The sequence below is a fragment of the Humulus lupulus genome, chromosome 4, assembly GCF_963169125.1.
Source record: "Humulus lupulus chromosome 4, drHumLupu1.1, whole genome shotgun sequence".
NCBI classification, from domain to species: domain Eukaryota; kingdom Viridiplantae; phylum Streptophyta; class Magnoliopsida; order Rosales; family Cannabaceae; genus Humulus; species Humulus lupulus.
In genome coordinates, this window is record NC_084796.1 from 245,914,485 (window position 1) to 245,939,826 (window position 25,342).

A 25,342-nucleotide genomic window follows, 5' to 3' on the forward strand; every position below is an offset into this window, starting at 1 on the left:
AACTCCTCCACTCAGCTGCCTCTCCATCTACACCATCATCTCCGCCCACCCCCTTACCACCTGCCAAGAACACCGCAGCCGCACCTCCGTGAAACCCAGCCACCTTAGGCGCGCACCTCCATGAATCTGCGCATCGTCAACAAACACAAACTCAATCTGCGCATCTTTGCGCAATTCCATTCACGAGCCCCCAAATCCAAAATGACGGGGATAGGCTGAGGTGAGGGATGTTCTAGTGGTGGTCGGAGGTGAGGAAGAAGGTGGCGCTTGGGCTGTGTGCGATTTGTGGTGCTCGAAGCTGTGCAAAACAACGGGGATGGCTGGGTTTGCGACGGGGTTTTGCGCATAGGGGATGGGGGTTTCTGGTGGTGGTCGGAGGCGAGGGAGGAGGTTGGTTCGTGGTCAGATCTGGATTTTTTTTCTGTCTTGAGATCTGTGGTAACTGGTTACCTTCACGTTGTTTGTTTGTATATTTTAGGAGGTAACTGGTTACCTTCACATTCTGATGTGTGTGTATATTTCTGGGTTCTATATGGTAACTGGTTACCTAGGTTACTAAATCATACTTACTCTTCTTCTTTTTTTTCCTTCAAATGTAATGCTTTTTTTTTCATTTCTAATATGAGTGACTCGTCAACCTCTTATGATAACTGGTTACCCCTCTTATGGCAGTAAGTTACTAATCGCACTGTAACTGGTTACCTCCCCTGATACATGTTATTTAACCTCTAAGATTATTTTGTACATAAATGTGAAAAAACACAAACAAGTAACTAGTTACCCCTCTAGATAAATGTTATTTAAGCTAGCTATAGGATTTTTTTATATATAACTTTGAAAAATTAATTAAGTAACTGGTTACCTTACCCAAGTTTTAAAAAAAACGTACAACCATGAAAATTTTTTTTTACAATAAATAAAAAAAAATATTCATATTACAAAAAAAAAAATTTGCAAAACAACCATGGAAAAATTTAATATAAAAATAGTTATATAAAATTAATATAAAAAATAATAATTAAATAAGCTAAAAAAAATAATCAAATTACAAACACACCATTCCAAATCCATAAAACTTGATTAAGATTGAAAATATGGCATAAACAAACTTTTATACAAAAATATGGGAAACTAAACCCATAAAAGTGAAATTAAAACAAAAAAGCCATAGATTAACTTTTCTTGAAAAAAAAAAACTATATTTTTGCACAATCTATTAAAATTTTCATATAATATGTAATTTTCACATAATTAAACTACTATTTGGATACTGGTTATAAATAGCTAGCTAGGTCGTGTATTATTCTTCTTATTAAAAAATAAAGAAGAAAAATTGGGAATGTGAAAAATGATATAGAGTAACTATATAAAATGTCAACAAATTAGATGGGGCTGGCTCTCTTTCTCTCTGTATATATGGAATTTTTTTAAATGAAATATAAAGAGAAATATATCAAGGAAATTTAGAGACATCTTAATTAACATATCTTCAATTCACGATCAATATATATATATATATATTTATATATATATGGGAGAATTCTCCTACAGGGGTTTCACTTTAAGCCCTATCGATAAGGCTCTTAGTGTTTCTCGATCCGTGAACAGTTTTCAGCGCGATTTTTTTATGACCATGTATATTGTAGCTATTTAGAGCATCCTGCAAATTTTCATAAAATTCCGAATAGTTTACAGTACCGAAAATTGGATTCAAACATGTTTTCTACACGCATAAAAAAAATTAGTCATGCGTGCAACAACATGTTTGAACCTAGTTTTCAGTACTGTAAACTATTCAGAATTTTCTGAAAATTTGCAGGATGCTCTAAATAACTACAATATACACGGTCATAAAAAGAATCGCGCTGAAAACTGTTCACGGGTTGAGAATACTAAGAGCCCTACCGGTGAAGCTCCTATAGGAGAATTCCCTATATGGGAGAATTCTCCTATAGGGGCTTCACTTTAAGCTCTATCGGTAGGGCTTCACAATGTCATATATATATATATAGTAATGCTAAATTTTAGTATAAAAATTATTGACATATGTTATATTTTGCATAAATATGACATTGTGATCTAATGCATATATAGTAATATTTTAAGATACTATTGATAGAGTGGTACTATATATTATTAATGATAAATTAATTTTATAACATTTAAATTTATATTGATATAATTATTAAATGTCTAATTTTGTATTATATATTATTATAAAAATATTATACTTATCATATTTTATAATATTTAAATTTATATTAATATAATTAATAAATATTTATTTTTAATTAGTTTTAAAAATATATTTCGTTAAATATTTAAAATATTTTAACAAAACAAATGGTTAAAACCAACAATTTCCATTATTTACACATTTTTTTATATAAAAACGTTATTTATGTACTAAATTTTGACAGTAATGTTTTTTTTTTAAATACTAACATATATTAATAACTACCCTTATTTAACTCTCTAACACAAGTTTTTGGGCATATTATGTTATGCCAAAAAAAGAAAATATGTATTCATAGTATATCGTCTATATAGGAATTAACATGCAAGTTTATGAGATGCAAATTATATTAACTTGCTTCACGGATGATCATTGTAATATTATTTTAAGGTAATAAAGAAGTATGGAGTGATAGTAAATTGGAATTATATATTTAGGAAATTTTTATGGTAGGGGCTTCAAAAATAGTTTAATTGGTTGGGCTTTTTTGTATTCTCAATCTGTGAACAATTTTCGCTGCGATTTTTGTTTATGACTGTGTATATTGTAGTTATTTAGAGCATCCTGCAAATTTTTAGAAAATTTTATATAATTTACAGTGTCGAAAACTAGTTTAAAAGCAGGTGGTTGCATGCGTGACTAATGTTTTTATGAGTGCGGAAAATAACATGTTTGAATTTAGTTTTCGGCACTATAAATTATTCAGAATTTTTTGAAAATTTGTAGGATGCTCTAAATAACTACAATATATACACGATCATAAAAGAAAATCACACCAAAAATTATTCACGGGTCAAAAATACAAAAAAAAATTCACCGGTTCGCTCTTTTGGAACCCCCTGCCATATAATCCTCCCATATATATGTTTATACAATATTATTGCATGATTTTAATTGTTCATTTTCAGTCTTTTCTTTTTATCATTAATTATTGGGGTCTATTATTATTAATGTTTTTAAAGTTAGGTAAATTTCTAACTGGAGTGTTTGACCTGTCAAATATATTTTCCCGAGCGTAGTCGATACGTTTTTTTAGTCTACCTTTTTTTTCCCTATAAAAGGGTAGCTGAGAGGCAGTAGTTCAGGCATAGAAATTGATCATATAAATATATATCTATATATATATATATATCAGCATATATATGGCTCAACACACTGCTGCCAATGCCAAAGGCCCTTCTTCCATGCTCTCCACATTGCTGCTCATTGGGCTGCTTCTTGTGGCAACCATTGACAAAACAGGCATGCATGTCTCTTTATTTCTCAACCCTAACCCTAGATATACTACATATACAAAACAGGCTAACCCTAGCTATATACTACATATACATATAAATATATATATACTAAGTAAAAGCAATGTGCTCGTTTGTTTAATTTTAAAGTTGTAAACATTGTTTATAGTTATATATATATATATAATAGAATTGATTAAAGTTATAATGTAGACAGTAATATACATGCATCAATTATTTTTAGTTTCTAATGTTTCTCACAATGTTCTTTATTGCTGAATTTGATGAAGAAAAAGAGCTTCAATCACTTGATAAAAACACAAACTATCATACAAATTTATTAGATAAAAAAATGATATGTACATGTCTTTATTATTTTTAAATGAATATGATTAATTATTTAAATTATCATAAAATATCATATTTTAATTAATATATTTATTTATTTATTTTTGTTTAAGTTTATGTTTGTTCTAGTTTTTGAATTTGACAGTGATAACAAAATATTATATATTATATGTTTAATATAATATTAAGTTTAAGTGGAATGAAATTTTATTTAAGTTATAAAATATATGGTTTTATTATTTTTAAATAATTATCATTGTAAAATATCTCAAAAATATCTTATTTTAATTTGTTTAATTATTTATTTTTTTAATTTTATTTAAGTTTAAGATAAGTTTACATCTACTGTTAGATATAAGAATATTTTTTTTAAATATAATAATATTATGTTAAAATTAACGGAAAAAAATTAAAAAATCCTTAAAACTAAGAATTTCTCTTATATATTAACACTTTTTATATAAAAGATATATATATATATATATCTCCCCTTCACTGAACTAAATGTTATTATTATTAATCTTATTTTCCCATTATATTTGTTATTATTATTAATTTGTTTTAAAACATGATATAAATGATGGAAAACATATTTTCAATTTATTTTACACATTTTATTAATAATAACGGTCTCTAGTCAAAATGTCTATTTTTTTTTTTAAGCTATTTTGTATTTTGATCTATTTTTGATAATATTTTGTAAAATAGATTCAGACACCCTAGACAGCTGGTCGAAATTGTAGACAAATGTCAATTTGCAAAAATTTATTAAAACTAAGCTAAAGTACAAAATGATTTAAAAAAATATACAATTTTCACATATTTCTCTAATAATAAAAATATTGTATTAATTAACTACACCAAATATTAATACACATATACCTAATACTTTATATATTGTGTATTTTGTTCTAGGAGCCCAAATTGGTGTTTGCTACGGAATGTTCGGCAGTGACTTGCCATCTAAGGCAGAAGTGATAGATCTCTTCAAGCAAAACAACATCCAAAGAATGAGAATTTACGACCCAAACCAAGAAGCCCTCGAAGCCCTGAGAGGCTCCAACATTGAGCTCATTCTCGGCCTCCCCAACTACGACCAAATGACCAGCCAATCCGAAGCTGACGCGTGGGTCCAAAAATACGTCCAGAGCTACGACAACGTCAAAATCAAATACATCGCCGTAGGGAATGAAGTCAAACCCGATCACCAAAACGCTCCGCTCCTCGTCCCTGCCATGCAGAACATCCAGAACGCGATCAACCAGGCCGGTCTCGCCAACCGGATCAAAGTCTCCACCTCCGTCGTGTTCGGTTTTGTAGAAGGCTTTCCGCCGTCGGAAGGATCGGTCAAGCCGGACTACAGGCCGCTTTTCGACCCCATTATCGGGTTTTTGAACAACAACAGAGCTCCATTGCTCGTGAACGTGTACCCTTACCTCAGTTACAAAGATAACACGAAAGATATTCCTCTGGACTATGCTCTTTTCTCGGCTCCGTCGGAGGTGGTCCATGACGATGTTTCTGGACTCGGGTATCAGAATCTCTTCGATGCGATGTTGGACACTGTTTACTCGGCATTGGAGAAGGTCGGCGGAGGGTCTCTGGAGGTTGTGGTGTCGGAGAGCGGTTGGCCGACGAGTGGGGGGACGGAGACGACGGTGGAGAATGCGAAGACTTATAACAACAACTTGGTTCAGCATGTGAAGAATGGGACTCCGAAGAAGCAAGGAAGGCCTATTGAGACTTATATATTTGCTATGTTTGATGAGGGCAACAAGGACGGAGCAGAGGTTGAGAGGTTTTGGGGTCTTTTCTCTCCAAACAAGGAGCGAAAGTATGAAATGAATTTCAATTAGTTGAGAAGTTATTAATATCCTTTTTCATATATAAAAATATTTATAATTTCAGTTTATGGCAATAAAGGTGAACCTAATAAATTATTATTAGTTTCTTTGTATTATTTGCAATAAAGTGTTAATTGAAGTTTTTGTTTAACTACTTCTAAATCTAAGACCATCTTCGGTGAATAACTTGTGCCAAATTTATCTCAAAATATTTGGTTCACTCCGATACATGTGTGTGGTAAAATAGCTAAAAAAAAATTAATATAACTATTAATATTGGAAAAATTGCACCGTAAATTAAAAAAAAATGAAAATTACAGAATTTTACAAAAATTACAAAAATAACAGTTTCTTACGGTTATTTAATTGCCTGTTGTACTTTTCTATTTAGTATGTAAATGTTGTTTACAAAATTGTAACATATGATTACAAACTTGTAAATTTAATTACAAATTTGTAAATTTTGGTTATAAAAAAACTGTATAGTTACAAATTTGTAAACTTTGTTTACAAAAAAAAAAACTCTGTATTTACGATTGTGCCACTTCATATTTTTGTAATTTTTTTACATATTATATACTTTTAGTAATTTTTTTAAAACCTTAAGTATTTTTGTGAATTTCCCATTAGTGTTCATTGAAAATATACAAAATCAATTAATTTTTTTATTAAAAGATAAATTAAAAATTGATAATTTGTATTAATAAGTGGCAAATAAGTAATTAAAAAATGTGATATTTATTGTGGGCAAATTTGACCTATATCATGCCAACTTTTAGTTGGGTTTATGACCTTTTTTTTAATGCTTGGTTGTTATTCATGTGTTTCTAGTGTTTATTGGTTTCTATTTTTCATTTTTATGCGGTTTTCCTATGTTTTTGTTGTTTGGAATTTGTTTTTTTTTATTATGCTCTTGTCTTGTTTGTTACCACGGTATTCCTCCACTATAAGTGATGTTTATTAATAGAATTCGAATAAGGTCACTCATGGACATGTGATTTTCATCTCTTTGTAACAAAAATTAATAAAAATACTTAAAAGTTATGCTTATAATATACACTTACCTATAACAAACTAATTTGTTTTCTACAGGCCGATCCTGGGTACACGCGGGCCAGGCCTGTGTTTGGAGTCCCCACACAATGAGACCTACAATTTTTAAAAATACCATTTTTTATATATAAAAATGACTCAATTATTAAAATTGTCACTTAATATATAATTTTTTTTAAAATAACATATTTTATATAGGTCTCCACTCTCCTCTTCTAGTTTTTTTTTTCACTCCCTAATGGTGATCTGTATTGCAGGGATGGTTATGAACATTTTCTCCAGAAAAGCATTCGTAGGCTCTGAGAAGAAGAGTTGACTGAAATTTATACTTTACTCTACTTGTGTTGGGGAATTTTGCAGGGTTAGCTTCCAACTAAAGGTATATGCTGATGTGATAAGACTTTGTGTTGCCTTCTTTTTATCACCTTCTTCCATGTTAAAGTCACCACCCACTATTAGTCTAGAAATCTCTAGAATTGTACACAATAAAATATTATCTAGATATATGTAGATGTATGAAGCATTTTCTAGCAATTGGACTTAGGCTAAAAATCATACACAAAGCTAGAATTTTCTAGCATCTTAAAGTTGGTTAAAGCAACCGACATTGAGTGGTATAAATAGGGATCTTGGGTCCCTTGGTGACGTGTGTCCAAAGTGAGTACACAAAGTATTTTAGAGAGTGCGAGTCTAAGTAATATATAAGTGTGTCTAAAAGAGTGTATGTGAAGACTAAAAAAAATTATTAGTGAATGTTTTAAAATAATGTGCGTAAGTATTTAGTGTATGTTTGTATCTAAATTTTGGTATAATTATTTTTATAATAATAAAGTAATTACATTTTTCACGTGTTTGGTGAACAACATTCCAAAAGAGGGTTTATGCAAGTGCCTTTAATTAGTTGAATCTTCATGCCACAAAAGGCTCTTATTTGTATAATTAAGTGTGCTGAAATGTAGTTTCTATTAAATTCCATATTTGTGTTCTTTTATTTCAACTAAAAATCTGCATTGTTCCACAGGGAAAGGCCAAGCTGGAGAGAGCAGAGCAAGTGAATAGGAAAGTTAAAAGCACTACAGCTTATATATAATTGTGTTGTTTCATGATACAAATAATTACAGGGATGAAAAAAGACGGCGGTTGGTATTTTCTGGTGGGAGAAATTATACACCTTTTTGCTCATTTATATGGGTAGATTTTTTGAAGCATATTATGAATAGTCTTAAGAAAACCAAAATCTAAAAGCAAACCATCTATTTACATAACTTGTTTTTGTAGAAATTATTGACTCAAACAAGAACACTCACAAACTCCTTTGGAAAAAAATATTATAAAAAAGAAAAACCAGAGTTCATTGGATATGATTATGATTGACTAGCAGCAACAAGAGACTATTAATAATCCCTTGAGAGGTTTTATATAGCTCTCTTCCTCCATCAAAATAATTCAGGAAAATGACTTTCAGAACATGGAATGATCAGTAGAACTTATGGAATCACTAGGATGATTGAAATTTAGCCTCAAGAGTTTGAAAAACACAAACCAACTTTGTAATCTTAAGGCTGTCTTTTGACAAACAGCGTTTGTTCAATTGCGCCAAATGGATTCACCATCATAAGATGAACAAAGGGAGAGCTTATTCTTGTGTGGATGGTTTCCATCCAAGCAACCATCCCAGAATCCAACTCGTTGCTTCGGTATGCTCATTGACCTTGTCTTTGCCTTTGCAGATTCAGTTGCAGCCATATAAGTTGGAAAAACTGGAGAACTTGGCATCATACCATCATCTCCAAATGAATTCCTTCTGTCTTGGAAAAATGAATTCCTCAAAAGGGGAAACTCTGTACTCAATCCAAACTCTTTGTGTCTTGAATTTTTCAGTTTAACATGCACCATTCCATGCACATCATTATCTGTTGGGCGAAAAATCGGCTTTGATAGATCCTGTTTTTCCCAAGGTTCTAACCTGCATCTTTGTGTACTAGACTCTTCATTGGTTAATGAATCTTGCAGCATGAAAGTATTCCTTCTCTCCTAAAAAAAAATGAACAATGTTTCAAAATGTGAAAATGATATAAGCAAACATTAGTGCTTGGCAATCACTTGAAAAAATAGCTAGAAAGACTGAATTTTGGTTATGAAATTCAAAGTACCCTGTGTGAGTACGAGTATTTCTTTATGCGCTCTCTCTTCATTTGTGCCTCTTGCCTTTTTAACAATATGGTTTCCATGTCTTCCTTCGAAAGTATGCTGTAATTCCACCCTCCCTGAATGCTGTCTTCAAGCTGCGCATGATGCTGTGAAGTTAAAATCATAAGTGATCAGACAAAATGGATAGTTTTTGAAGTTAAAATCTTCTTTGATGGTACACATCTTTTACCTTTAGTTCCTTTTCTTCTAAGTTCTTTGCCCTGACAGATGTTCTACTCTGATCATCATTGGAAAATTTGTCTCCAGCAAGAAGGATCCTTTCATGGACCTCTGGTCGCCTCTTTCTATTGGCGTGTAGATGCTTCAAAGCTGAAACTGCTTGGCGTCTCACAGCTCGGCCGCGAACAATGGCTTGAAGTCTCACCAATCCTTTCAATGCTCGCAATGCTTTTCTCGCCTATTTAATGTAGAGTTTAGAATAAAGGCCAATGGATGCTTATTTTTCAAAGTAAACAAGATGACAAAAACAAAGAAATTATGTAAAGTGTTTGAAGGTTTGTAATGAATGTTTTGGGACATGTACTGATCAGCCAAATGAATGGCTAGAAATCAGTTTCATGAGAATCATGTCATCAAAGTAGTTTGGTCATCAAAAGCTAAAAACAATGAGGGAAGCATTGCTCACTAGATGTGCTCGGTAAGCACTTTGTATCTTTATGGCAGCCAAGTTGGGGTCCAACTTCCTGTAAAGATGGCAACATTCTGAAGCACCAGTGAGCCTCACAACCTCAGCTGCAGCCTGTGCAGCTGCAACCGCAGCCTCAGCTGCGGCTGCTGTTGCCATGGCAACATTCAGAGCACGATTCTTAATCTCTTCTGTTGCCTCACTAAGAGTCCTCTGTGACTGTGATGCCATAAGCGCAGGATATTGCTTAAGTTCAAGCCTTCCCAAATCCCATCTCCACTCCTTAGCTATCTGATTTTTTTTCCCCAAATGATGGAAATATTACTTGATAAAATGCTTGTAAATGATAGTAAAACAATATGCAAGTACAAAATCCTTTGTACCTTTGTCTGTTCAGTACAAGTAAACAGCTTTTTTATCCAACCAAACCAGCTCCTCTTCTTTGCCATTGAAGAATAATTATGACCATATTAGTTCCACACTTCAAACACCATCATCTAGCTTTAATTCAATTTGTATAACAAAGAAGAGAAAGAGAGTTAAACAAATTGATAGAGGAACAAATTAAGCAGTTTTATATGTCACTATTCTCTCCTTATTAAAGAAACCCACATCAGAATTAATGCTCAAACAGCAGAAATTGTTAAACTCATTAGCATAATTAAAAATTTCTAGTCATCATGATTAGTACGAGTGGAATTATCATAAACATTCAATTACCCATTTCATAAAGTTAATGAAGTTTTCAATCTAAGTACAAACACACAGATATAAAATCCAAAACTTACAGCAGCACTTCAGAGAATCTGAACTTTTAATAGCCACCAATAATTGAGAAAAAACAAAAAACCATCAATCCAACCAGTGAATAGTCTATTTATGATCTTGAATAACAACATCATAAATTAGTTCAAAAAGATACTCTGTTACACAACCAAACTGAAGCAAGGCCAGTACAAGAAAAATTTTGATAAAACTTATTATTACTCTTTTGATAATGGCAGCAGCCAAATGGTACCTTGACAAAGATGACTTCAGAGGAAGTGTCTCTCTGTCTGTCTGTCTCTCTATACCCTTTTAATCTCTCTTCCAACTGTCAAAATCATAACTGCCACAGACCAGTTCAAAAATGTCTGATTTTCAGATAATTTACTGATATGACCTTCTCTGCTACACTGTTTTATCATCTTGAGAAAGTGTGACATGTGCACAAAGGAGAAGAATTAGGATGATTTTGCTTACACTTGGCTCCATGTGGCAATATTTCAATCAATATATTTATATAAATTTTATAGAAGCTGCTAAGGGTCCATTTTGGTTCCCACCATAAGCCAAGACTTTAATCAATTCCCATAATTATGAGGAATACTTGCACATATATCTATGTATGTATATATATATATACACCTTTAATCATGTAATTGCTTTTCATTTTCAAGGGATATTGTATATAGTATACTATACAATATATAATGGAATGTCCAATAAAAAAAAATATTGAGTTTCATCATCTTATTAGATAAATGACTTATTAGTGAGAAGCCCATTTGAAATGAGAATTTGCTTAGAGTGGTTGGAATGTACCTTTCATTTTTTGTTGACTGCTAAGACCAGCAATTCTTCTTCTTTGACTTTTTTATTCTCATTTTTTGTTTAATTTTTCTTTCTACTTTGGACTTTTCTTAGTGTCGGTACAGAATCAACTTTTATTTATGATTATGAACATGAAGACATGATGTTACAGTAATTAGCACTTAAAATTCCTATGTTAGTACTAAGGAAACCATTAAATTAAGAATTTGTAGATGTTAAACATACTTAATTGAAATCATTGCCTAAACTTTTTCAAATCTAAATTTGTAACTTTGAGAAGACTTTTAAAGGTGTGCTACTTTAATGAAAATAATATGAAAATATAGAGGGAGTAGTTAATGCAGAAGCATGCATGAAAATTTGAAAGAATAGCTCTTTGGTCCATTTTAGAAGGCCTACCAAAAAGCTGATTAGAATCAGTCAAGAAATTACTAGTTTTTCTAAAAAGCAAGATTAAAAAACTATTTTGGACTTTTAAGTGTGAAAGATGATTAAATCATTCTTTTTTATTGTATGGATTTTTAAAGTTAAAATAATAAAAACTTGAATATAATCTAAAGGGTTCATATATATATATATATATAATTTGTAGATTAAGCCAAGCCATAACAGTATTGGTCCCCAACCATGCATGTTACAAGTTTTGAGGCCTTAAATGAGAGCTTTAGCCTGGTAATCTGGCCCAGCATAAAGTGAGACCAAAGTAGCTTTTGAGCTGTTTAATATCCATGGGATAAAAGCTCCAAAATGCAAAAAATTCAGTGAAACTTTAGTCCAAAAAAAACTTGGGCTGCATGAGTTGTCCTAATAAGAAATGGATAAAGTGGCTTTTGAGCTGTTGATTGATGTTCTTTCTTTTACTAACCACTTAAAATATAATTTAAATTTTCTTATAAATCTTACCTTGATGAGATAAGCATCCCATGAATTCAATTAACAAGTAGAAAACCCATGGAATCATATAGGATTAGACTCACTTCAATGGACAATGAAGATACAATTCTCAATTTTCATGAATCAATTTAAAAGTTTCTTATCAAGTTTAAAGATTGTAGTATAATTGATTATTGCTTGACTTAGAGAAAACCAATACTAATACTATATTTTACCCAATAAGAGTAACTTAAATGGTCAAGCAATTGGTTTGCTCCTACAAGGTCTGAGGTTCAAGTATTTTCTGAGTACTTACATTGTGATTGTTATGGCTTCTTGGTCCTCAAATATTATAAGATTAGGGGGAATCTAATTTTAAATAAAAAAATACTAATATTCTATTTTAATTCACTGATATGATTTATTAACAAAAATTTGTGAATCATGAGAAATAAGCGTACCTAATATTAGATGCAATGAACATACAATTTTGTGACATAATTTTCACTTAAATAATCTAAAGAAATTGCATCTATCTTGTTCAAAATTATAAGTTTAGGAACAATGAAAGTAATCTTTGCATAGATTTTTCTAGTGTTTTTTTTTAAAAAAAAATTTCCGGGGGATTATGAGAATATGGGTCAAAAGATAATCATTCTTGAATGAAAGGAAGTTGACTGGCTAAGCATGATAATTTTATAATGAAACGCATGTGACTGATTTGATTATATACAGCCAATGGGAATGAGCCTATTTCCTTTCTAAATTGGGACAAAGTTCCATAAGCTTATAATCATAGAAAACCTTGCACTTCACTAACATTGATGCATTGAATCACTTGATTTAATTATTGAGTTTTAAAGAAACTAAAAATAATAACATTTGCTAATCTTTCTTGTTGTCAATATACTTGCTTTAAAAACGAGCAATATACTTTATGCCTCCCATTTTTTACTACACAGACATCAAATATTGAATAACAATATAAGCTCTCCCTTTTGTTAACCCAACATAATTCATCTAATATTCATAATTACTTCCGATTTTCAGTAGTGGTTGAATGGCCTTTCAAACCAAAGCTCATGTTGTATTGGTATGACTTTTCGAGGCTCGAGTATTCGTCTATTCGTTTCGGATGTTTTATGTTAAAGTTTTATTGTCTAATTTTTCGAATACCCTTTGGCTAGATAATAATTTTTTTTAGATGGAAATTATTCTTTCATTTTATTTTATTTGTGTATTTCTTCATTTCAATTTTATTTCAAAAACATTTATATATATTGATAATTACTTGGATAGTACCAAAAATTGGTACCTAATTATACTTTATTTGCATGTCTACTTGTTTTTGTTACAAAATAATAAAGTGGAATCACTTCAGGGAGTGAGGACAACTTCACTGTGTACATGTCCATCCTCCATTCTTATCCAAGATCTGATAGAGAAAGGATGTTGACTGATTTCCACAAGTCTAGATCCTCTAGCCCAGCTTCCATAGCCACCATATCCGGTGTGCCGAGCAAAGCAAAGCCAGAGCTGGTTGTATGGACAGCACCAATCCAGACCATGGTTGTGACCAACAAACACTGCCTGTAACAACAGAAAAGAAAGCAGCCCAATAAGATCTCCCATGTGATTGTAAGCAATGGGCATAGGTTGCTTATGCTTCATTTTCTTTTGTCGAGAATCGATTTCATTTCTATTCTGATTGCAATGGAAACAGAGTGCAAATTGGGGGAGGGATTTCCTATTTCCTTTAACCAGCAAAACTCATTGTCTAGCCAAAGAACATACTTGACTAATCCATGGCCGCCATGTTAAAATTGTGACCAACATGAGATAAAGATGCCTCGGAGAATGAGACAATAGTTATAACTCTCTTAACAAAGCTAACAATTTCCATGGTAAATTTTACCCTTGTGTTGGATTTAAAATTTCAAGTCATCTAGGAATGACAACTGAGAAAAAGGATAGAGCAAGAGAGAAAAAATCAAAGTGGGGAGACTTAAAACAAAAAAGACAAGGATCAAAGATTGCTTATTTGACAACAGAATATGTTTTTACATACTATTAATGAAATATTCCAAAATCATTCAAGTTACACGCTTTGTCAAAATATATGCCAATAGTAAATGATTTGTGTATAAGAAAGTTTTGTTTATATTTCCATTATACCATTTTGTTGAAACCATGCATAAACTACACTACACTATGCTACTGATTGAGACAATTGAATAATTCCAATCTCACCTTGACAGAAGGCCTTTCAACAAGAAGTTTCATCATGCCCGTTTCAGCTTCTTGAGTAGCAACTCTCTCTTTATTGATTGAACCCACACATGGTTTGTGTATACCAAATATTGGAGCCACTTTCTTGTATGCTTTGCTTGGTATATGCCAGAAAACTACCTCAGGCACCCTGTCAAACAAAGGCTTTGTTTGGTTGACCAGTTATAGAGAAGATTTCACAAAGAAAAACAACTTGGTGTCTTCAATCAAAAGAATGTGACAATATGTGCAAAACTAATATATTCAACTTTACTATTGCTACCTTGAGTCAGGGTTGATGTTTCGAGTTGTAGAGTTGAGCCATTCTACTTGAGCACTTGATATAACTTGGGGATAGGAGCCACCACCAGAGTCCAATACATAGAAGAATGCCACAGGTGACTCTGGATCGTCTGATGATGAGAGTTGGAGTACATAGTTGGACACGCTTGGCCAAAGCTCTTTGGGGCCACTTCTAGAATGTGATAATACATTATGCTTGTTCTCATTTTTCATCAACTCCAAACGAGATGTACCCCTGAAGCTACACTCTTCCTCCCCTGACATTTCAAATATACATAGATTTTAAATTCATGACTTCTCATCACTATCTTCAGAGACTCACACACACTCAAGGATAACACCAAAATGGTTAGTGCAGAAAGTATAGAGACAAAATGCAGAAACAGAAATAAGAATGACACCAAAAACTCATCCTGTGGTTCGGCCAAAACACAAGGCCTACATCCAGTTCTCCCCTCGAGGATTTCTTCACTATATCATGAGACTACAAGCACCAATTCTCAGTTGAGTACACCCAGAAACATTAGAGAGAAATGACTCTCAAACACTCTAACCGAGCGCACCAAGAGCAATGATCTTGGACACCAAAACTCATAAACTCTCTAGGCACTAATCTCTCTCAACACCCTTTACAAAACTTTTCTTGTAATGTACGATGAGACAAAGCTGAGAGGTACATATAGACTAACAAAATTCTAACTTACTAAAAAAAATAGCATAGGTTCACTAACTGAAATATTAAGAGGGTCAATATTATAATGTGGAAAGTGGTCTAGAAGTAGAATGGGGTGCATAGTAAGAAGCATAATGTTCCATCTCAAAACCAATTGACGATGAGTGGAGTAATCATGATCTTATGTATTGTTGAATTTACCCACATAATATTTTTCTCTAACATCCCCTCGAGATGGTGGTTATTTTTGCTCACTAATCTTGGACGGCTCGATCAAATGGCTCTTTTGATTTTTTTTTTTTTGGCTCACTATCCTCGAATCACAAGGGGCTCTTTTGGCTTTATGTTTGGATCAGTTTTGGATTTAGATCGGATACATACTTGTTAGAGTTTTCTTTGGCTCTTGATAACAAGTTACAATTTGGAAATGCTCTAGAAGTAGAATAGGGTGCATAGGAAGAAGCATGAGGTTCCTTCTCAAAACCAAATGGTGATGAGTGGAGTAACCCTCTTATGTTATCGTTGAATGTATCCATACACTTTCTATGTGGGATATTTTTCTGAAACAATCAAACAGGTTAGGTTCTACAAATATGGTCACCTGGACAAGAAGAATTGGCAAGAGGGCAACGAATTTGGGGAATCCCAGGGGTTGAAAACCACTCAATAGGCCATTCAAATGGTGCATCATCATGGTTCCCAAACACAGTTGCCCATGGTATTCCCCTGGCTTTCGTTGGAGAAATTGCTTGATCCCAATACAAGCTTGCATTTGCTACTCCCATATTGTTTGCTGTTATCACATCTCCCAGATAAATTACAAAATCTGCATATACATAATACAAAAATAAACAAAAATGTTTTAATTCCACTCATCACTCTCACATTGAATTTGAATTAGTAGTGTTATATACATATCATCAGATAATTCAATCAAACATGTAAATGTCAATTCTATATGAAGGATATAAGGTAATGTGACAATTTCTAGTAGGTTCTCTCCATTTTAATATCCTGCAAATCCTATAAAACTCTGTAATATCCTCAGCAACAACACAGTCTCAAGATAAATATTGGTCACAACTTTAGAATAGGCAAGAAAATCTTGAACAAAAGTGGCTCAAAAATTCAGACTTGCTACGAATCGACTGGTTTTGTTCAAATCAGTAGTAGGCAGTACTGTTTTTAATTGGTCTTGGTATAACTACCTAATGTTATAATTTGTAACCAAACAAAGGAATTGAATGAAAATGGATTCATTTTCATTTCTTTCCCTCAACCAAACAGAGCCTAACAAGATACATAGTACCACAAGGGTCGTAGAGGCAGATCAATCTCAGCTCTCTGATTAGTTTTAAGAAGAATACATCTTATAATCTCCACAACCATTGGCAAGAAAATTTGGTTTTTTTTTTTCTTTTTTTTTTTTTTGAAATGGAAGAAAATTTGGTTTAGGAAAGTCAAATTCCACTCATCATTAACAATAAAATAAGAAACTAATGCTTTAGAAGAAACAGAGTCAGGAAGAATAACTGGTTTAAATAAGAAAAAAGACCACTTTTTCCTTATATTTACTTAAAATGATCTTAGTCAAAGTGAGGCATAATCATCAGATGAAAAAAAAAAGGCCAGTCTTCATTTTAGCTACTTAAAAACAGATTAATTGACACGTAATTACATGTAGAGAAATGCTAATGGATCCTATTGCTGTCCAACCCCACAACAAGGTGTCATACTGTTGTTATTGGTGTAATCTAATGCAGGGACCCACATATTTGATTTTAACAAGTATTACAAGTTATCGATAATCAACCATAAGGTGCCAGCGTGACACCTCTTGGACACCCTTACTTGTAATGATCTTAGTAAAAAATTAAGGTTGTGTTTGGTAAAATTTTTGTTTTTGAATTTTTTAAACACAAAAATAAAAATGTTATTTTATTTTTATTTTATTATTTTTAAAAAATAAAAATATATTTAGTAATTATTTTTGTTTTTTGTTTTTAAAAATAAAAAATAATAAACGCGTTTGATAAATTTTTTTCTAATAATATGAAGTGTTGATTTGAATAAAAAAAATTAAAAAATGGTTTAAAAAAAATTTCAAAGTGAAAAAATTATATTTTCAAAATTTAATAAATTTTAATTAAAATTTTAAAAAATAATAAATAAAAATTAAATTACCACACACATTTTATATTTAATTGTCAAATCTTTTAATTAATTAAATAAAAAACTATTTATTTGAGTATTAACAAACAACACCTAGGTACATTTGGAAAATTTTCACCAATACAAATCTACACAAAAACCCATATAACATGTCCAAAACTTAAAACTAAAAATATAACTACAAAATAAAATTGATAATATCACCTCTCACCTGGGGTTTCACAGTCAAGTACATTGGACATGACTCTTACCGAGTTCGCGTCTTGGCGAGGCCCCCAATCGCTCCAGGCGCTCTCTCCAAAATGAAGATCGGCAAACAGAGCTATCTTGAACGGTGCACCTTGCCGGAACTGCAGAGATTTCTCCGGTCTGGTCCGGAGAGTGACGGTCGATCGGGACCGGTGATGATGCTGGTTATTAGTCCCATCGTCGACTTCAACGGTGGAGATTGACTGAGTGCATAGGCAGACACACGTGTGATATAATAGCAGTGTTAGTGAAAGATTTCTGAACTTGTTCATGGTGGAAAAGAACAAGAAGATGGGAGAACTCTGTCGTTCACTAGAATCGGTATTTGCAAAATGGTCCAACTTTTTAGACACGAGTGAAATATGTTAAACTTAAAGTTGCAATTATTGAAGAAACAAAGGTGTTTCGTTTCGTCCTTGAAATTGTCGCCTTGTTGGAAATATCTGACAGCATCTGCAGCAGTAGCAATTGCAGTTACCGAGTATATGCTCTTCAACAACGTAAGATTTAGCAAATTGGTTCATAAACTTCAAAATATAACAATTAAGTCCCTAGTTTCATTAAATAGTAACAATTAAGCCCCTACACGTGATTCTCCTTCCTTGTGAAGGTTGATGGAAAATCTTACGTAGTATTGCAAGGTCGTAATATGAAAGGGTGAAAAAGATATATAAAATACTATGACATGATGAATCCAACTCTTCATAGAAAGGATTTGGATTTTGGATATGATTATAAAAATAAAAAATTACATAACAAATTATTTTAAAATGCTCCAATTTTTTTTTTTTTTGATTGAGAAAGGAAAAAGGAAGAGAGATATTAGGATGTTAATTAATTACAAAATATATTTTTACATTTTCATGTGCGACTTTGGCAATCTCACCTCACCTATTTCATCAACAACTAGATAAAAAAAGATTTAATTACAGAAACTTAATTACTATATTTTATATTTCAAAACTAGTTAGTTTACATATAATTCAAAGAAAATCCTTATTTATATTATACAAAAATAAGGCAATAGGCAACTTACTACACTTCAAGTAAAATTCAAAACCAATAGATGGAATCGTTTCAAAACACGCACTAATTGTGTCAATTCAATTTAGCAAATCACGTAAAGAAATTTAACATTTAAAAAAAAAAAAAATTATTTTACACATGATAACATTCTTCAAAATTACATCTTCTTATTAAATTATTAATCATTCTAATTAATTTGTTAAAACAATATTAAAAAAAATCAGGTAGAAGACCTATTAAAGAGGACAACTTGGCTATGGACATGACCATCTTCCATTCTTATCCAAGATTTTATAGAGAAAGGATGGGGAGTGATTTGCAGTATTCTTGATCCTTTAGCCCACTCACCTCCATACCCACCATACCCACTATGCCGAGCAAAGCAAAGCCAAAGTTGGCTGTACGGGCAGCACCAATCCAACCCATGGTTGTGTCCTGAAAATACTGCCTGCCATCATATATAAAACACAACAAAATTTAAATAATTGAACCACAAATTCATTTTTAGAGAGGCTAATACCATTTTTTTTATAAAAAAAATTCAAAAATTTTAGACTATAATAATAATAATATTTAGTTTAGTTTAGTTTATATATGAAATATAGAAGAGAGCATAAATTTAGGGGTGTTCCAGCCCCTAATTAATTCAATAACTAGTTCGGTTGGTGTTTGGAACCTTTGCCTTCATTTTCAGTTTTACACTCCCATAAAAATTATTCTTAAAAAAAATTACATTCATTATGAGATTTTACGAAAATAAATTAATTTTTTTTTGTATATAATTTTTATATGTAAGGTATGTATGTAATAGATGACAGCTATATATTTTATACTATTTATTTTTTGTATCAACTCATTTTAACCAATTATATTTATTTAAGATGGACCCACTAAGTAAAAGTGATTTGTCACATAAGTATGTATAGTTTGTGTGTGCATGTATCATTGCTCTTAATTTTTTTAGTACACAATGCACCTCTTTGTATTTTCTGTATCTATATAATTTTTAGCGCAATTTTTTATGACGGTGTAATAATTGTAGTTTTTTAAAACACTCTACAAATTTTTGGGAAATTAAAAATAATTTATAGTGCTGAAAACACAGTTATTTTCAGCACTATAAATTATTCAAAATTTCTCAAAATTTGCAAATGTTTTAAATAATTAAAATATACACGAGCTTAAAAAAAAATTGCCCAAAAATCATAGTATTTTTCATATACTATATATGTGTGAGGTATATTTTGAAAAAAAAAACATAAAAGTTATAAGAACATACAAAATAGTCCTTTTTGAAAAAATCTCAAAACTAATAAAATTCTATAATATTATTGATTTACACAATTCAGCAACTTTAATCTCACCTTGACAGAGGGCCTTTCAACAAGAAGTTTCATCATACCCGTTTCAACTTGTTGCGAAGCCACTCTCTCATAATTAATTGAACCCACACAAGGTTTTTGTATGGTAGAATTTGGAGCCACTTTTTCATATGCTTCACTTGGTATATGCCAGAAAATAATCTCTGGCACCCTGTCATACAAGTCAAAATTTTGGTTAATTAGAAAAACACATTTTCAAATTGGCCATGATGTGATATTGTGAACGAAACATAACATTATTATAGTGAAAAGTTGGTGATGTTTTCATGTATCTATACATATGTACCTTGAACTAGGGTTAATGTTTTGAGTGGTAGATTTGAACCATTCTATTTGAGCACTTGATATAATTTGTGGATAAGAACCACCCCCAGAGTCCAAGACATAGAAAAATGCCAGAGGTGATTGTGGATCCTCGGATGATGAGAGTTGAATGACATAGTTGGATACACTTGGCCAAAGCTCTTTAGGCCCACTTTTGGAATGTGACAACACATTATTATTCTTCTCAACCTCTTTTCTCATCAACTCCACCCGAGAGGTGCCCTTAAAGCTACACTCTTCTCTTCCTGACATTATTTTTAAGAAGTCCTTATGGGTCATTCTGATGTGTTGTTAAAACAAATATAGTGAGCTCTATCTATTCAAACGTGTATTGTTATATATATATATATATATACTTGGTCACCTGGACATGAAGTAGTGGAATTGGTAGGAGGGCAGAGAAGTTGGGGAACACCAGGGGGTGAAAACCACTCAATAGGCCATTCAAAAGGAGCATCATCATGGTTCCCAAACACAGTAGCCCATGGAACTCCCTTGGCTCTTGTTGGGGAAATTGCCTGGTCCCAATACAAGCTTGCATTTTCTATTCCTATGTTGTTTGCTGTTATCACATCTCCCAAGTACACTACAAAATCTAAGTCACCACCACTAACTAAGTAGTTTCCAACCGTAGATTCACCATAAGATTTTCAATTAAAAAAAAAAAACTCATCAACTGTAGAATTCAAGTAATCTACTAATATGACAACGAGTGTTGTTATTTGGCACTTAAGGTGCCCAACATCGCAAGATGTGTTACTTTTTAATTGGTTAGCTATACTCTATAATAAGAATTAAATTGAATTATGTGGGACTCGATATTGAATTTTACCAATAGCGATATGTCACATCCTTGTGGTGTGGTGCCCCTTAGCAATTCTCATATGTCAATATTTACTTAAAAACATTTGACACTTAGGTGGTGTTTGGTATGTGGTAAAGTAAATGTGGAAATGAGAATATAAAACCATTCATATGTTTAGTTCAAATTTTAAGAAGGTAAAGTGATTAATTTGTGTAGGTCTCACGTCTTTTTTAAAGGTAAAATGAAACTTTTTGTACACAAGAGTTTAATATTACATCCATCTTAAACCCCTACACTTTCCAATACAACTCAACTACTCAAAACAAATACATTTTGTTTTGAGTAGTTGAGTTGTATTGGAAAGTGTAGAAAGATTTAGGATGGATATAATATTAAAATTTTGTCACTTTACTCTTAAAATACATGTGGGACTCATACAAATTACTAACTTTAATCCCTTAAAATTTGAACCAAATATAAAAAAAGTTTTAGATTCTCATTCCTACATTTACTTTACCTTGTACCAAACACCCAACCAACTTGGACACTTTACAATCATTAAATCATTACAGAAGATCAACCCTAAGTCCTAATCATTTTTTCTTCACCTAACTCTTCTTATTAAATTACATCATTATATAAATTATTTTCAAATCTTTTATGAAAAAATAAAATAAATCACTTGCAAATATATTTACTAATATGTACAAGGCTTTGGATTTTTTCCTGGTTATAAACAATAATGTAAGTCTTTTAACGTGTTTTAAATCAAAACTTAATGTACTTTGGCAATTCATTTGATATATTTAGATTTCCAATAATTAATATCAGCCCATCAATCCAACAATTAATTCGTCGACTCCTAATGAACCATAATCACCACCCACCCAAAAACATAATCACTTTGTTAGATAAAATTATCCTACATTCAACAATACATGAGAGCATAAATTACTCTACTTATCAATAATTAGTTTTTAGATAAAATTTCATACTTCTTACCATGCACTATTTTTTACATTCTAAACCACTCTACACCACATTCTAACATGGTACTAAAGAAAACTCTAACGAATATGTATCAAATCTAAATCCAAAACTGATCCAAAAAGATAACCAAAAAAGTCAATTGTCATTTAGGGATAATGAGCCAAAAATAGTCAAGAGTCACTTGTAATTGAGACGTCCAAAATTAGTGAGCAAAAATAGTCATCATGAAGTGTGAGTATATTCAATAATCCATATACAAGAGCATGAGCTATTCTAACACACTTTAATTTACACGATCAACCATGTACTGTGCACTAAAATAAATAATTAAACTGAGAAAGTAGTACATGCAAATTAATTAAAGTTGATAATAATATATATTATATATATTCACCTGGATTTTCATAACCAAGTATATTGGACATGACTTCGATTGAGGCCACATCTTGAAGTGGAGCCCAATCGCTCCACGAGTTCTCTCCGAAATGAAGGTCTGCAAAGAGAGCTATCTTGAACGCTCCACCGGCCTCTAACACCACAGTCTTCTCCGGTTTGGTCCGGAGACTACTACTACTCACGACGGTCTGTGGACGGTGATGATCATGCCTGCTCGCTCCGTCGTTGAATCGGACGGTGGAGATTAACTGGAAGTATAGGGAGAGACATGTGTATGAGAATATGATGATCGAAAGAGTTCTTAACTTGGTCATCTTTCTCTTCGTGTGAGAGACCAGAGAAACAACACAGCCTTTATTAGTGTTATTGGGACTGTTTTTGGCTTTGATAGTTACAAAGTTGTTCAGCCTTTTGGTGGGAAAGGGAATAAAATGACCAATTTATCCCTGGTTGTATTTACGATAATTAATGGCGTGTGGTGGCAAGTCCTTGAGATCATAATTTTTCTTTTTTAAAAAAATCAACTCAATAATAATAATTTGTTGAGAAATGGTAAATGAGATGTGTTCCATTAAAATATTAAATAATTTAATAATCTCGTGTATCAATATGAAAAGCGATGTAAAAGATAGTTCAATATATATTTTCATCACTTTGATTAGTCGGTAACGCGTGCAATGTATATCTCTTCTTTATAAAATGTGCGATGATAAAGAAAATTTTTATTTTAAAGATTTTTTATTTTTATTCTATTAATTTAATAGAATATTTTTATATTTAACATTAAAGCGTAAATATGACTTAAACTTAAATATAATTAAATAAATAAATTAAAATATAATATTTTTGAGATATTTTATAATGATAATTATTTAAAAATAATAAAACTATGCATTTTATAACTTAAATAAAATTTAATTAAACTTAATATTATATTAAATATATAATATATAATCTTTTGTCCAATTCAAAAACTCGAATAAATATAAACTTAAACAAAAATAAATTAATTAATTAAAATAAAATATTTTTAGAAGATCTTGTTTTTCATTCTTTTTAATTTACTTCTTCTGGTATATTATTATTTAATTGCTATTCTTTCTTAAGTTGACGAAAAACGACATCAACAATTAGAAACTAAAAATAGTTAATGCATGTATACTACTCTACATTATGAATTTTTTTATTCTTATTTTATTCTATTATTAATTTCTTTTTAAATATTATTGTAATTTATATATATATATGTCATGTAGACATGTAAATATATATCTATGTCAATGTTGTGTTTAGATATAATATATGTAAAGATTATTGATATAAATATTTATATATACTATAGAACTATAATTCATTCTATTATATACTGGAAAAAAAAAAGTGAACCGCTTTTTATTAGAATTATTGTCAATGTTTTGCCATTATTTTTTAATGCATCTATATCATACATTATATTAAACATATTTTATTTATTTTTATGATATATTGTTTATTTATTTAAAATTTATATGATAATTAAAAAATAATAAAAATAAATACATGTTTGAATAAGCATCTGTATATCTTTAAAACTAAGCAAATGTGCATTGCACGTTATTTTTACATAGTATAGTATATAAAATATAGTATGCATGTTAACTTATAAATCTTATTTGGTTTTTTTGGGAGTTTAATATGCAACCAAATTTGTGGCTTTCAATGTTATTTTTAAGATATTAGCGGCGATAATATCTAAACATTTTCAAAAGTTACACTTTAATACCTTTTTTTTTGCGGTAATAATACATAATTCTACAATTTTGGTGCAGCCATTAATATTCACCGTGAATTGCCTATTAAGTATTCACGTGACACATTTTTATACTCGTGAATTTAGATATTAAAGTATAACTTTTAAAATGATTTGGGTGTTATCACTGCAATATCCCTAAATTCTTATATCTCTTATATATAAAAAGTGTATAGATAACAGAAATTATTAATTTTAACAGTTTGTTTTGTTAATTTTAACAAAATATTCTAAATAGGGTAAATATCATTTTGGACCATGTGTTTTGTAATTTATACCGATCAGACCCTGTATTTTGTTAAATGATAATTTAGACCTTGTATTTTGCAAAATGGAACAAAAGAGTACCCTAGACTCAATTTTGGTCAAAATATTTTTCAATATGACCAAAATACCCCTGAATTTTATTTATTAATGAATAATTAAATTATCAAAAATTAAAAATACATTTTAGTTGTTTTTTATGTTTTTTAATTATTTTTATTTTAAAATTAATTTATACATATTTTTATTTAATTTTAATTTTTAGTTATTTAATTAATTCATTAATTAACAGCTCCAACAGATGAGGTATTGAAAAAAATAATGTTTTAAAAATTTTAGGTATTTTTGTCGCAAAGAAAAAATGATTAGGTAATTATCTTTAACATATATTGAGCATTAAGTATATTTGTCGTAAAAATAAAAAATTAGGTATTTAACTGTAACAATTGTAAAACATTAGGTATTTATGCCACAAATATCCCTATTCATAAATATAAATTTAAGAGAGAAAGTTATTTTTCATTAGATTTAACAATTTTGTTATTGTTTTCTAACACTGTTAGTTTTAAATTCTTCTAAATAAAGTAAATAAATTTTAAAAAAAATAATAAAATCATCTAAATAAGGTAAATAAATTTAAAACAAAATAAAAAATAATAAATTAGACATAATAATTTCTCATC

The 25,342-nt window shown here is 30.8% G+C and overlaps 4 protein-coding genes across 8 annotated transcripts; 1 reads left to right on the forward strand and 3 right to left on the reverse strand.

The window, feature by feature from the left end:
• The first annotated feature begins 4,724 nt into the window (after positions 1-4,724).
• Positions 4,725-5,825, forward strand: LOC133831550 (glucan endo-1,3-beta-glucosidase, basic isoform-like). Its single transcript, XM_062261904.1, has one exon. It carries the CDS (start codon positions 4,761-4,763, stop codon positions 5,673-5,675), a length of 915 nt encoding a protein of 304 aa, XP_062117888.1. The 5' UTR covers positions 4,725-4,760; the 3' UTR covers positions 5,676-5,825.
• A 2,217-nt stretch (positions 5,826-8,042) lies between these two features.
• LOC133831551 (protein IQ-DOMAIN 12) lies at positions 8,043-10,876 on the reverse strand. Of its 5 annotated transcripts, none has more exons than XM_062261909.1 (6): positions 10,571-10,876; positions 9,936-10,053; positions 9,553-9,843; positions 9,097-9,324; positions 8,870-9,001; positions 8,043-8,750 (listed from the first exon to the last, which is right to left on the reverse strand). In XM_062261909.1, exons 2-6 carry the CDS (start codon positions 9,999-10,001, stop codon positions 8,304-8,306), a joined length of 1,164 nt encoding a protein of 387 aa, XP_062117893.1. In that variant the 5' UTR covers positions 10,002-10,053; positions 10,571-10,876; the 3' UTR covers positions 8,043-8,303. The 5 variants fall into 5 exon arrangements, with proteins under 5 accessions (XP_062117893.1, XP_062117890.1, XP_062117889.1 ...); XM_062261906.1 differs by having other exon boundaries at positions 8,870-9,013; positions 9,936-10,049; positions 10,571-10,870; XM_062261905.1 differs by having other exon boundaries at positions 8,870-9,013; positions 10,571-10,870.
• A 2,429-nt stretch (positions 10,877-13,305) lies between these two features.
• Positions 13,306-18,137, reverse strand: LOC133831552 (probable inactive purple acid phosphatase 16). The gene is made up of 5 exons (XM_062261910.1): positions 17,646-18,137; positions 15,864-16,088; positions 14,570-14,846; positions 14,269-14,437; positions 13,306-13,608 (listed from the first exon to the last, which is right to left on the reverse strand). The coding sequence occupies exons 1-5, from the start codon at positions 17,953-17,955 to the stop codon at positions 13,396-13,398; spliced, it is 1,194 nt and encodes a 397-aa protein (XP_062117894.1). The 5' UTR covers positions 17,956-18,137; the 3' UTR covers positions 13,306-13,395.
• Positions 18,138-18,730: 593 nt separating this feature from the next.
• LOC133829504 (probable inactive purple acid phosphatase 16) lies at positions 18,731-22,947 on the reverse strand. Its single transcript, XM_062259216.1, has 5 exons — positions 22,605-22,947; positions 20,780-21,010; positions 20,378-20,660; positions 20,074-20,242; positions 18,731-19,157 (listed from the first exon to the last, which is right to left on the reverse strand). The coding sequence occupies exons 1-5, from the start codon at positions 22,918-22,920 to the stop codon at positions 18,930-18,932; spliced, it is 1,227 nt and encodes a 408-aa protein (XP_062115200.1). The 5' UTR covers positions 22,921-22,947; the 3' UTR covers positions 18,731-18,929.
• Between the last annotated feature and the right edge of the window lie 2,395 nt (positions 22,948-25,342).

What these genes read in the sequence shown, in the direction of transcription:
- LOC133831550 (XM_062261904.1), top strand. Translation starts at nt 4,761, where the DNA reads ATGTTCGGCAGTGACTTGCCATCTAAGGCAGAAGTGATAGATCTCTTC.
- LOC133831551 (XM_062261906.1), bottom strand. Translation starts at nt 10,001, where the DNA reads ATGGCAAAGAAGAGGAGCTGGTTTGGTTGGATAAAAAAGCTGTTTACT. An exon ending in CTTGTACTGAACAGACAAAG is followed by an intron (nt 9,844 to 9,935) that starts GTACAAAGGATT and finishes AAAAAAAATCAG; the next exon opens with ATAGCTAAGGAGTGGAGATG. An exon ending in AATACTCGTACTCACACAGG is followed by an intron (nt 8,751 to 8,869) that starts GTACTTTGAATT and finishes ATTTTTTTTTAG; the next exon opens with GAGAGAAGGAATACTTTCAT.
- LOC133831552 (XM_062261910.1), bottom strand. Translation starts at nt 17,955, where the DNA reads ATGAACAAGTTCAGAAATCTTTCACTAACACTGCTATTATATCACACG. An exon ending in ACTTGACTGTGAAACCCCAG is followed by an intron (nt 16,089 to 17,645) that starts GTGAGAGGTGAT and finishes ATGTATATGCAG; the next exon opens with ATTTTGTAATTTATCTGGGA. An exon ending in TTGAAAGGCCTTCTGTCAAG is followed by an intron (nt 13,609 to 14,268) that starts GTGAGATTGGAA and finishes CTGTTGTTACAG; the next exon opens with GCAGTGTTTGTTGGTCACAA.
- LOC133829504 (XM_062259216.1), bottom strand. Translation starts at nt 22,920, where the DNA reads ATGACCAAGTTAAGAACTCTTTCGATCATCATATTCTCATACACATGT. An exon ending in TTCCACTACTTCATGTCCAG is followed by an intron (nt 20,661 to 20,779) that starts GTGACCAAGTAT and finishes AAATAATGTCAG; the next exon opens with GAAGAGAAGAGTGTAGCTTT. An exon ending in AACATTAACCCTAGTTCAAG is followed by an intron (nt 20,243 to 20,377) that starts GTACATATGTAT and finishes CTTGTATGACAG; the next exon opens with GGTGCCAGAGATTATTTTCT.